Source organism: Echinops telfairi, unplaced genomic scaffold (genome assembly GCF_000313985.2).
Source record: "Echinops telfairi isolate 266 unplaced genomic scaffold, ASM31398v2 ScPeMD7_7458;HRSCAF=8496, whole genome shotgun sequence".
Lineage (NCBI taxonomy): Eukaryota > Metazoa > Chordata > Mammalia > Afrosoricida > Tenrecidae > Echinops > Echinops telfairi.
Genome location: NW_022111358.1, coordinates 50,520,711 through 50,531,511, shown reverse-complemented (window position 1 = coordinate 50,531,511; position 10,801 = coordinate 50,520,711). Strand labels below are relative to the sequence as shown.

The 10,801-nt window shown below is 63.2% G+C and overlaps 2 protein-coding genes across 3 annotated transcripts in view; both read right to left on the bottom strand.

Moving 5' to 3' along the window:
• Positions 1-1,777: 1,777 nt before the first annotated feature.
• SLC25A10 (solute carrier family 25 member 10) lies at positions 1,778-7,668 on the bottom strand. 2 transcript variants are annotated; one of them, XM_004709100.2, is made up of 11 exons: positions 7,558-7,668; positions 5,045-5,164; positions 4,812-4,926; positions 4,684-4,732; positions 4,365-4,406; positions 3,846-3,889; positions 3,665-3,735; positions 3,303-3,395; positions 3,075-3,152; positions 2,778-2,834; positions 1,778-2,694 (listed from the first exon to the last, which is right to left on the bottom strand). In XM_004709100.2, exons 1-11 carry the CDS (start codon positions 7,648-7,650, stop codon positions 2,593-2,595), a joined length of 864 nt encoding a protein of 287 aa, XP_004709157.1. In that variant the 5' UTR covers positions 7,651-7,668; the 3' UTR covers positions 1,778-2,592. The 2 variants fall into 2 exon arrangements, with proteins under 2 accessions (XP_004709157.1, XP_045155551.1); XM_045299616.1 differs by having other exon boundaries at positions 1,778-2,628.
• Positions 7,669-9,856: 2,188 nt separating this feature from the next.
• MRPL12 (mitochondrial ribosomal protein L12) overlaps positions 9,857-10,801 on the bottom strand; it is a 3,252-nt gene continuing 2,307 nt past the window's right edge. The window contains exons 4-5 of the mRNA XM_004709101.2: positions 10,313-10,447; positions 9,857-10,230 (exon numbers count right to left, since the gene is read on the bottom strand). Of these exons, the coding sequence (XP_004709158.1) occupies positions 10,114-10,230; positions 10,313-10,447 (252 nt within the window). The 3' untranslated portion in view covers positions 9,857-10,113. The remainder of the gene's footprint in view (positions 10,231-10,312; positions 10,448-10,801) is intronic.

Sequence of the window (10,801 nt, the reverse complement as noted above, 5' to 3'; positions counted from 1 at the left end):
TTTTGATAGCCGGGCACCATCAGCTCTGAGGATGCTGGTCTTCCTGACAGTGAGTCGTCATCCACGCTGAAGGCTTGATCTTGATCGTGCGGCAATGCTTGAGTCTCATCAGCAAGTGCTTCAAGTCCTCCCTGTCCGCCAGCAAGGTTGTGTCAATCTTCATAAGCCAGCTTCTCCGATTACTTGCCCCGCATACAGACGGACTAGGTGGGAAGTTACAACCTCGACTCACACCTCTTCCGATTGTAAACCAGGCAGCATTTCCTTGCTGTTTACCCAACTGCCTGTTGGTCCATGTACAGGTTTCACATGGACACACGGAAGTGCTCTGGAATTCCCATTCTTCTCAAAGCTATCCACAGTTCGTTATGGTCCACACAGTCACTCGCCTTGTTAGTCAACGAAACACAAGTACACCTCTTTCCGGTACTCTCTGCTTTCAGGCAAGATCCATCTGACATCAGTCACGACATCCCTTGTTCCACTCCCTCTTCTGAATCTGACCTCTGGCCACATCTTGCCAATGCTCTACTGCAACCGCTCTGGGAGGATCTTCAGCACAATTGTACTGGCATGTGATATCAATGACATCATTCCATAATCTGTGCGTCCCTTCTTTGGAATGGAGATTGGGATGCAGAAGTTGGAAACAAAGAGGAAGGAACCATAGTTGGAAAACACAGTCTTGGTGAGAGAAAGGAAGCCGGGGTCTCAAGACAGAAGCTCGCAAGGCCAGTGACGTGTTCACAACAAACAACCTTTTCCACGTGAGCATCTCCAGATGGAGCAGAAAGCAAACGGGCTACACCTGCGGGAAGGGACACCAGAGACTTGCTCGTGTGCATGTTCCGGTCGGAGCAGAAGAGAATGCAAACAAGTGCACGTGAGCCCAATACCACCCTGAGCTTCTCCTGCCTGAACTTTGAGACCACCTCAAGAACAGTCAGTGCCCTGAGGGGCCAGACCACAGCCGACGGAGAACCGATGCGGCTGAAAGAAGCTCCAAGTGCCGGAAGACAAATCGGTCTTGGCAGAAGTACAACCGGAACGCACCTTAGCAGTGAAGACGGTGGGACGTCATTTCACGTACTTTGGGTGCGCGGCGGCGGGAGAGACTAGTCCCTGGACAGGGCCATGACGCTTGGTAAGGGGAGGGGCAGTCGGAAAGAAGAGGGCCCTTGAGGGACTGACTGCAGGAGGCTGCCCCGGGCTCCAACCTCAGAACCGCTGTGAAAACGGTGCCTACGCAAAAGACTGACATCCTGCTGGGAGCAGGTGGGTCCAGCACGTCCTGGTGGCCTTCACTGGGCAGGACCGCTCAGGGGACCCCTCAGGGGTGTGGCGTCAGCATTAGCTCCGTCTGAGAGTTTGCAGCTGAGAGGGGTTTTCTCAACAACTGATGGTGCCAGAGTGCAGGGCTGGCTCGAGGAGACACCTCCCACAGTGAGCGCCGAGGGGCCCCTGCGGGGGCTGGCTCAGCCCACCCAGAGCCCTGGCAGTGTACAGTTTGCTGGGAAGGGCGGCCCCCTAGGTTGGACCGACATGCTTCCAGAACTGAGCAAGCCCTTCCAGTAGGGTGGTCCACCCCAGCATGCCCAGCACTCCCGGCGAGCTGCCATCACCCTAGCCCCGCCTACTCCTGCCCAAGGGATGACTTCTCCCGCTCAGGGGCCTGGCCCCTGCACTGGACTGCCTTCATGGAGCACAGCAGGGTTCTGGTCTGCAGGCCGCTAAGGAGTCCTGGGCCCCAAGAGAGACACACACAGGGGGAGGGGGCTGGTCCTCCTCATCTTTAATGGTGTTCTGACAGAGGCACGGGACCCTTCCTGGGTGGGGTCACAATAGGAGGGGGCTCGGCAAGCAGGCAGAACCCACGAGGTTGGCTGGACAGCCCAGGTATGGAGTGGGGTGACCACCTCAGTACAGAAGGGTCCCAGGCACTGTGGGGGGTGGGGTGGGGGAAGGACTCAGCCCATCCCTGAAGACACAGGTGGCAGGTGCCAGAGGTTGGCAGAACCGACCTAGTTAAAGCCATGTTGGGTTGGGGGTGGGGTGGGGGAATGCTGGTCCCCGTCTGCTTGAGTCCAGCTCAGGGGAGCCCCGGCCTGAGGACCGGCGTCCCTCACATCTCTCCCCTGATGCAGCTAGAAGCCTGCAGAGCTGTGGGCTCCGAGCAGCTGCTCAGTGAAGCAGCAGACTGAGCGCAGGGTGGTGGTGGTCAGCAGCCTGGGGCCATGGGGACACGAGGCAGGTGGCCAATCAAAGCCTGCGATCTCCCACCACATCGTGAGGGCCAGTAGCAGTGTATGTGCTTTGATCTGCTGCCAGGCGGGGGCCAAGCCTTGCCCTCCTGGGTCTATGTCCTCAGAGAAGCCAGCAGGGGTGGAGGCGGTGCCCAGGAGGCGGCGGGGAAGGGGTACTGGAGGGGGTCTTGGGGGGGCTCGGCGCAGGTGTTCAGCGGCAGGACTGCGTGGAGAAAAAGGGTGACAGGGCTGAGCTGGGGTAGGTGTGGTGGTCCCGGACTGGGAGAAGGGCGTGGGCAGGGCTCTGCTGGATCCCTGCCGCTCTTTGGGTGGAAAGGCGCCTTGCCGGTCAGGCTGGCACGCGGATGCCGAAGTGTGTGCGCAGCTGCTCCAGGAAGAGGAAGGTGAGCACCGTGTGCGGCACCAGGCGGACGCCGGCGGGCAGGAGGCCCTGCGGACACCGAGAAGGGTGAGCGGGCTGACGCAGGCACACACCTACGGGAGGCCCCGCCCCCCACGTGTGACCAAGCCCACCTTGTAGAAGGCCAGGGGTCCCAGCTTGGCGGTCTCCTTGGCGCAGTGGAAAACACCCTGTGAACGCAGTGGACAGCGTAGGGTTGGGTGGAGGCCCGGGCGCCCAGCGCTCCCATTGCTGGCTCAACTTGTTCCCCAGAAACCCGGCTGAGAACCCTCTGTTTTGGTTGTTGGGTTAATTTTAAAAGAAAGCCTTTCAGACAAGGCAAAGACCAGTGCTGTGAGGTGTCCTCGGGGTCCCCCTTCCCCTAAGCCACTTCCTCACAGCCCGGCCCCGCCCATGCTGCCCCCACACACCTGGTACTCGCCCTTGGAATTCATTAGACGGGTCTTGAGCACATCCAGCGGTTGGCACAGGAAGGTGGCGCACCCGCCCTGAGGCGGAGGGGGATCTTCATCAACTGACCTGGGGTGTGGGCAACACAGGGGCCTGTCCTGGCCCGGGCGCTGCCTACCCACAGGCTCACCCCCCATCCCCTGCTGGCACCTCCAGATCCCACCCCAGTTCAGCCCTCCTGAGCTCACCGCCACGAAGCTGGAGACAAAGTGGGTGAAGATGTTGTCTGAGAGGTAGCCGGTGGAGAGGACCAGCTGTTTGGCCTGGTCATAGCAGGACAGCTGGAGGACGGAAGGGGAAGTCAGGCCCATGGAGGGGTCCCCAGAGAAAAGACCCCACCCGGCAGTGACTGAACACTGCAAGGGTCACATGGCCGGCATGAACCCTGAGGCCCGGGAGTGAGGGGCGTAGTGCCAGGCCCCTCTCATCCATCTGGAGCAGCAGGTGGTTCCCCAGGAGAAGCCTAGCACCCCCGCCCCTGCTCTCTACCCAGTACCCTCCTGCGTGTGGGGGACAGGGTGCTGTGCTGAGGCTCTGCACGAAGCCCTACCTGGCCCACGGTCACGAGGGCCCCTCGGCTGGAGGCCATGGTGGCTCCCGAGAACAGCTTCCTGAGACCCTCTGGTGAAGAAGGGGTGGTCAGGCAAGGGGTCCCCAGCACCCCAAGACACGTTCCCCCATGTACCTTGTACAATCCCCGCCACCCCATCAGGAAAGGCAGGTCCTCTCACCATCCCGGGCCACCCGGTACAGGCCGTCCAGCGCGTGGGCGTAGCTGTTGGGGCAGAACAGGCCGTAAGGGCTCCTGCTACCAACCCCCACATCTCCAGAACCCCACCCTGCCTGCTTGCCAAAGTCTGAGCCCCCATGGGTGGTCTCAGAAAGGAGCCCCTCCCACAGAGATTGTGGAGGGACCAGGTGGCACCTCAAGTTATTCCAGGACAGAGCACCTAGAACTCGCTGCCCAAGGCCTCCAGACCCTAACACCTCCCTCTCCCCCCCACCCCCACCATTGATCTCACCTGCTACATGGCCTAAGTCCTAATTGGCTTGGGCGGAGCAGCTTAGGGGTCTGTCTGCTGCACCCAGGAATCCCCCTGATTGGCTGTGACCCTCTCATAGGACCCCACTGCCACAATCCAGGTGGCATCTGTTCCCATCACACAGTCCCGGGCCCAGCCCCCCTGCCACTCCCTGTCCCCCTCACAGAGGCCCAGGCCCCTGGGCCCCTAAGAGGGAGCCATGCTCACTTGCGACGCTGGCCGGCCGGCAGCTTCATGTCGTTCTGCATCCTGGAAGAGACAGAGGGCGAAGAAGGGGTGGGGGTCAGGGGGCTGCTGGCTGTGCACATGCTTCCCCCAGGCTCCAGCAGGCCAGCTTTCCGGGGGCATGCGCAGGCCCCCAGACACAGGGCACAGGCAGACCACCAGCTGGCCTGGGACCACGAGCTGTGCTCAGGGCCGCCCCTCCCACAGCCGGGACTCCAGGGTCCCACAGAGGGAGGGAAACTTGGACAAACGGAAAGGACGGTGCCCGAGGATCTTGACCGGGGTGGGGTGCGTCACTGACCTGACATTGACCATGTCTGCGGGGGTCCCCACAAAGCCGCCGGTGAAACCTTGGGTAACACAACCCACACAGTCAAATCTGGCGGTAGCCTCCCCCCCTGAGCCCCTGTGCTCTCCCGCCTGGCTCACCGCCAATGGCTCCCAGCAGCACCTTCTGGTAGAAGGGCGGGGGGCCCTGGGTTCCCTTGGACATGTGGTCCCGCACAGTCTCGTAGATGGCGAAGCGGGTCAGCGAGTAGGTCATCTGTGGGGGCATCCAGCTCAGGGCGGCCGGGACAGGACCCCTCGGCCCCTCCTCACCCTCACCATTGCTACACCCCACCCTTGAAACCCTCCACTCCCCCTGGCACCCAGGCCCGCACCTGTCTGAGGAGGGAGGCGCTGAGGCCGTTGTAGAGTGCCAGGATGCCGTCGGAGCGTACCACTCGCAGCGCCATGCCCGTCATGCGCAGCTTCACCTCCTGCTGCGTCTGTAGGTGCACCTGCAGCAGGGGTGCCTGGTGTGTGAGCACCTGCTCAGAGCCCTGTCCCCGCCCTTCTCCCACACTGGCCACAGGTGACCCACGACACTGTAGGTGACTGGGCCTCCAGGGGTCCAGGGGACTGTCTTGGGGACAGGCTGCAGTCACCCTGATCCCGCTCTAGCCACCACTGCCATAGTGATAGCAGCCCGTGCCCGACAGGGGCAGGCCAGACCCCAGCCTTTGAGCAGCGCCCCATACCCTACTTGTTAGAGGGGGAACAAGCATGGGGTGGTGACCCCAGGCCCACGGCGTAGCCGTGACCACCTCAAGAGGGAGAAAGCCACAGGGTCTTGGCTAGGGACGCTCCAGGAGGGGCGGGGAGGCTGGCGGGGGGGTGGGGGTCTGCTGGCCTGGCCTGAGCTCAGATGCAGGGTTGGGAAGGGAGAGCCAGGAGGTAAGGGCAGGCCAGCTGCAGTCTGCCAACTCCCGGCAATCACGGCTCACAGCACTGTTCCCACCCCATGGTCAGGCGCCCCGCCCGGGAGGGAACAGCCACTCGGCCAAGAGAGCAGAGGTTAGAGAAGGCCACCGGCTGGGATCGCAGCACCCGGCACCCACCCTGGCCCCCTGGCAGCTGGGCTTCCCAGACACCCGGATGAACTGTCAGGGTCGGGGGCAGCAGTCTTGAGGGCTGCAGGCAGCACACCAGAGCTCCCTATGCAGCTGTTGCAGGCTTGGTGGGAGGGGGCAGTGGCCCCCAAGGCAGGGTGGACAAGCAGGTGCTGGCTGCTGTCCAGCCCAGGTGATAATTGGCTCAGAGGATGGAGCCAGGTCCTGGGCACAGAGGAGGGTGAGTGGTTTTAGGGGCACTGGAATGGTCAGAGGGAGTGCTGGTTAACATGGATAGAGAGCAGTCGGCTTTGCCCCTGGCTGCCCCTGCCCCTCCCCAACGGCAGTGTCTCAGGGCGGGGAGAGGGCGGGCAGTGATGCCCAGCAGGGCCTTGGACAATGGACAACTGCTGGTGAGTGAGTCCACGTCACAGCTGGTTCAATGTGAACACGGCCACCCGGTCAGTTTCCAGCCTGACTCTCTGCAGGAACCCCGCCATTGGCAGCGGGGGTGAGGAGTGGGGGAGGCAAGAGAATGAGCCAGGCGAGGCCCCTCCTTCCAGCACCCAGCTCCTGCCATCCAGGACCCCCGCCCGACCCCCCACCCCTCTGTCCTGGAGCAGGGGGAGTCCTCAGCATTGCTCCGGCCCACCCATGTGGTGTGGCCCTGTCCCTGGTGGCTGCCCTGTCTGTCAATCAGAAAAGCTAATTTCTCACCAATTCACCTCTGACTCAGGACAGCTGTGCGTGTGTAAGAGCGAGAGAGAAAGGAGAGAGACAGGAAGGGTCTCTGGGGTGTCCTCAGGACTTCCCGGTGGGTTTCAACGCCTGCCTGAGGCAAGCAGCAGAGCCCCCAGGGCCTCATTCGGAAGCAGGTTGCTGAGAGGGTGGCCCTGGGCAGGGATGGGCCTGGGTCAGCTACCGGTCAGGCTGTCCTCCCAGGAAGAGCCGGGTGTAGACGCCCACTGACCACAGTCCAGGGCAAAGGGGGGGCAGGCTGCCCTGCTGGACTTTGCTCTGTTCAGAACCCCAGACCTCTTTATCCCTTGTGGTAAGAGGCCAGAGAACAGCTCCCTGTGGCTGGGAGACAAGGGAAGTTCTGTCTTGTTTTGCCACGTGCGCATTTTTTCCCCTTAAAAAAACAAAACTCCAAAAGTGTGAAAGCAGCTTCCTTCTAAGGCGGGGTGGGGGGTGGGGTGTCTAGGCTCACGCGGAGTTCAGGTCCCGAGGTAGGTCCCTGCGGTCGTCCACTGCCCACTTCCACCTGCCCCAGCTCAGGGGAATCGGCCCAAATCAGGGGGCGTTCTTTCATTCCCTGGGTCTCAGGGCAGGGCCAGGTGCCCACACTTGACCTCTACACACGCTAGCACGTGCGCACATCACACACACCCTCGCCCCCCCTCCCTCGCAGTGCACCTTCAGTGGTCAACCCGGAGGAAGCCTCAGATGGCCGCCCGGAGAGACCCGGCGCCCTGCCCACTGTCGCACAGGTAGTGGGGCGCACACCTCGGGATGGAATCCGGAGGCTGCGCGGACTCGCCGTCGCCTGCAGACGCGGCTAAGGCCTGGCCCCTTCACGCCCAGCACTCCTGCACCCGGGCGGCCAGAGCCTGGTTCGCCCGCCCACCCGCTCCCGGCCCGGCGGGAGGTGTGTGGGTCCAGGAGCTTGGGACGCAGCCCTCCTCGCGACCGCAGGGCACGGGACTGGGGCGGCGAGGGCAGCGTGGGCGTCCCCGCCGCGGTCCATCCGCGGGCAGGGCTGCAGAAGGTGCCCGGGTTCCCGCCCTGCCCCGCGGCCCCACCTTGAGCAGGTCCAGCGGGTGAGTGCAGCAGGCGGCCCCGCAGGAAGCCAGGCCCCCGAAGTACCAGCGTGACACGCGCGCCTCGGATGCCATGGCCGGCGCGGTGCCCGCCGGGTGCTGAGTGCGCCCGGAGCCGCTGCCGGTGCCTGCCTGCGGTTCCACGCCACCTTCGAAGAGCAGCCAATGCGCCCGCGCAGGCCTGGGGGCGGGGCCTCGGCTGACCTCGCCCCGAGCCGGGCAGGCTCCGTGCTTTAAAGGGGCCGCGGCCGGACCCGGGACTGACGGGCGCCACCTGACATTGCAGGTACCCCACCGAGCCCAAGGACCGTGCAGCCTGCGGAGAACCCGCTGCGTGGAGCACCCCAAGCATTGTGGAGACCTGGGTCCCCTGGCCACCCAACGCTGACCACTGCTCCAAATGTCACAGCGAGTAATGTGAGCGACGCTCCCGTGTCCGCTCCCTGAAGCCCCATCCTCCAGACCAGGCGCTGAACTTGCACCCAGCCCCTCCCTCTAGGCGCAGTCTGGCTTGTCGAGGGGGTGGATGAGGCCTGGTCCATGGCTCCCATTCCATCCTTAGCCTACAGATGCTCAGCTGCGTGCCCACAGTAGCTGGGGGCGGGGTTCTCAAAAGCACTGTGGACACACCAGCCCACTCCTCAGGCTGTGTGTCACCTCCCAGCCAGGCCCAGCCTCCAGCAAACACAACCAGGAAGTGGCCTGGAGGGGCTCCCAGAGACCCTCTAAAAGCACTAGGGTCCTAGGAGGGGCATGTCCCTTTCCTGGGCTAAACTACCCCTTCCCCCTAGTGTACCCTAACAAACAAGGAAGTGACTACAGGTGACCCAAGTCCCCTAAGCCACTTGGAGCAACACTGTGGGGGCTGGGTTCTCTGCGGGGGTAGCTGTTGATCAGTCTGCGTGCTCCACACAGGGAGCCCAAGCCCATCAGGGGCCCTTTGGGCTAGGTGGTGGTGGGATCCCCTAGGCAATGGGAATGTGGAGGCTGAGGTGCATGTATGTGCAGGAACACAGATTGTAGCAGGGCAGAGTAGGGGCAAGTGGGAGCTGCTACCCAGAGAGGGGGCCCCTGGAGATGAGGTCTCCACTAAAAACACAAGGAACCCCAAGCCCCATCTGCTTCCCTATCAGTGAACATGGTGGTTCCGGTGCCTGGCTGCAGGCTGTGTCCCCAGGGAGCCTGTGGCCTCTGGCCAAGAGCCTGTCATAGGCGGCAGCTCACCCAGCTCTGCTCACTGACTGGGCAGGGCTGCAGAGCCAGCAGGAAGGGCAGAGTCCAGGGGGGCAGGTACAGAGCTCAGCTCGGCCCAGCACCTGCAGCCCGGGGCTGGCCAACATTGCTACCAGGAAAGGGCAGGAGCAGGCAGGAGCTGGGTGTCTTCTGAAAACCAGGTCCCCTAAGCTGTGCCACACTGTGAGCCCTGGGACAAGAGGGCAGAGTTCCAGTTCCTTGGGGTGTTGGTGGGGCAGGTCCAGGGCACCACTGAGGCTAGAAACCGGAGTGGGCAGTTACCCGGTCCCAGGGCTTCTGGGAAGCCATGCTGCGTGGCCAGGTTGGAAGCGACCCCAGGGAAGAGTTCACCAGTCACCTCCCTCCCACCCCTCCTCACCCTGGTGAAGGTTCACAGGTACTGGTTCCACACTGGAGTTGCAAAGCCACACTGGTAACTGACTGGCCACCACGAATCCTGCCCACGGTCCCCTTGGATCCCTGGTGACCCAGTTGCAGCCATGGGCTCCTTGGGCAGGTGGGGACCCCAGCTAGCCAGGCAGTTAGTGACCAGTCAATACGTGTCAGACTGCCAGCCCACTACGGCAACACAGCGCCCCTGCTGGTGCCTCTCGCAGCCAGGCCTGGGAAGATCCTGCTGGAGGTGGGTCTTCCTGCTCCCCCGGCCCCTCTAAAGCCAGCGCCCCTCTAAAGCCAGCGTAGCTGCTTGTTTCAAACCACCGCAACATCAAGTACCCCCTCCCCAAGTGTGGGAACAGCCTCCCGCTGGCCCCCCATATACAAGATGCAGGGCTGGGCTCTTGCCTTCCCTTCCACACCCCACTGGCTGTGCTGTGGGGCCCCCCTGGCCAGGCAAGCTGTACCTCCTACTCCTCAAACAGGGGCACCCCGCATGCTCCCCCCACCTCCAGTGAAGTCCTGGTGTGTGACCACGTGGCAGCTGATGGGGAAGGGGCCTGTCCAGAGCCCTTGCCCACCCGCTGAAGGGCCTCAGCCTGTGCTGGCCCAGCCCCGAGGCGGCACGCTCCAGAGCACACAAGCTACACCCTCCGAGTCTCCACAGTGTATTTCCCACTGGCAGGCAGGCCATGGGAGCCGCTCTGTGACTGCTGGACATCAAGTCCTCTCCCCGGGGCCCGCAGGGGCAGCCGCCGCCCGGCCCGCCCCGCAGGTCCACTCCTCCCTCCCAAATGGAGGTGGGCTGGCAGCCAGTGCCACGAGTCCATGCTGCAGCCCCGGGCCCGGGCCTTGCCAGGCACCGGGCAAGCCTCTGGGGCTGCAGGCCCTGCAGTCCTCGGATCCGGCTTACTCCAGCACCACAGTGCCGCCCACCGCCTCCAGCGCCGCCTTGATCTTCTCCGCCTCAGCCTTGGCCACATTGGCTTTGATCTCCTGGGGCAAGGTCTCCACCAGCTTCTTGGCCTGTGAGGAGGGAAGACGGTCAGGGGCGGGAGCCGGCTTGCCCACCTGCCCCGACGGGCGGAGGAGCCCTGTGGGGCCTCACCTGCACCAGGTTGATGCCCTGGACATAGCTCTTGATTTCCTTGATGAGTTTCACCTTGTCCACAGGCTTGGCCTCGGTCAGGCGGACGGTGAAGTGCGTCTGCTCCTTCTGCTTGGGGATGTCCTCCTCGGCCTCCTGGGGGCGGGGGCAGGACAAGATGAAAAGGCAGGCAGGGAGGGTGAGGCACTAAAGCGCCAAGATCACACAGCCTTGCAGACCCACCTCAGAGGCAGGGGCTGGAGGCAGATGCTAGCTGGGCTGACCCTGTACCAGCCTATCTATCACAGGCCTCCCATAGAGCTGACCCCCTTCCCCTGGGGTCCCCTCACAGTCCTTGGGAGGCCACCACACAGACATGGTCAGAAGAGACCACTTGGTCAGGCCTGGGCTTCCTCATCAGAAACTCAAGTGTGTCTCAGCGACCACTCTCCCAGGGGCAGGGAAAGGCAGCAGCGCATGAAACCACCTAATCAGAGTGCCACTGAGGGG

Excerpts from the sequence above, each read along its gene's own strand:
- SLC25A10 (XM_004709100.2), bottom strand. The coding sequence starts at position 7,650 with ATGGCATCCGAGGCGCGCGTGTCACGCTGGTACTTCGGGGGCCTGGCT. Across the intron at positions 5,165-7,557 it reads ACCCGCTGGACCTGCTCAAG|GTGCACCTACAGACGCAGCA; the intron begins GTGGGGCCGCGG and ends CCCCTGCTGCAG. Across the intron at positions 2,835-3,074 it reads ATTCCAAGGGCGAGTACCAG|GGTGTTTTCCACTGCGCCAA; the intron begins GTGTGTGGGGGC and ends CTGCGTTCACAG.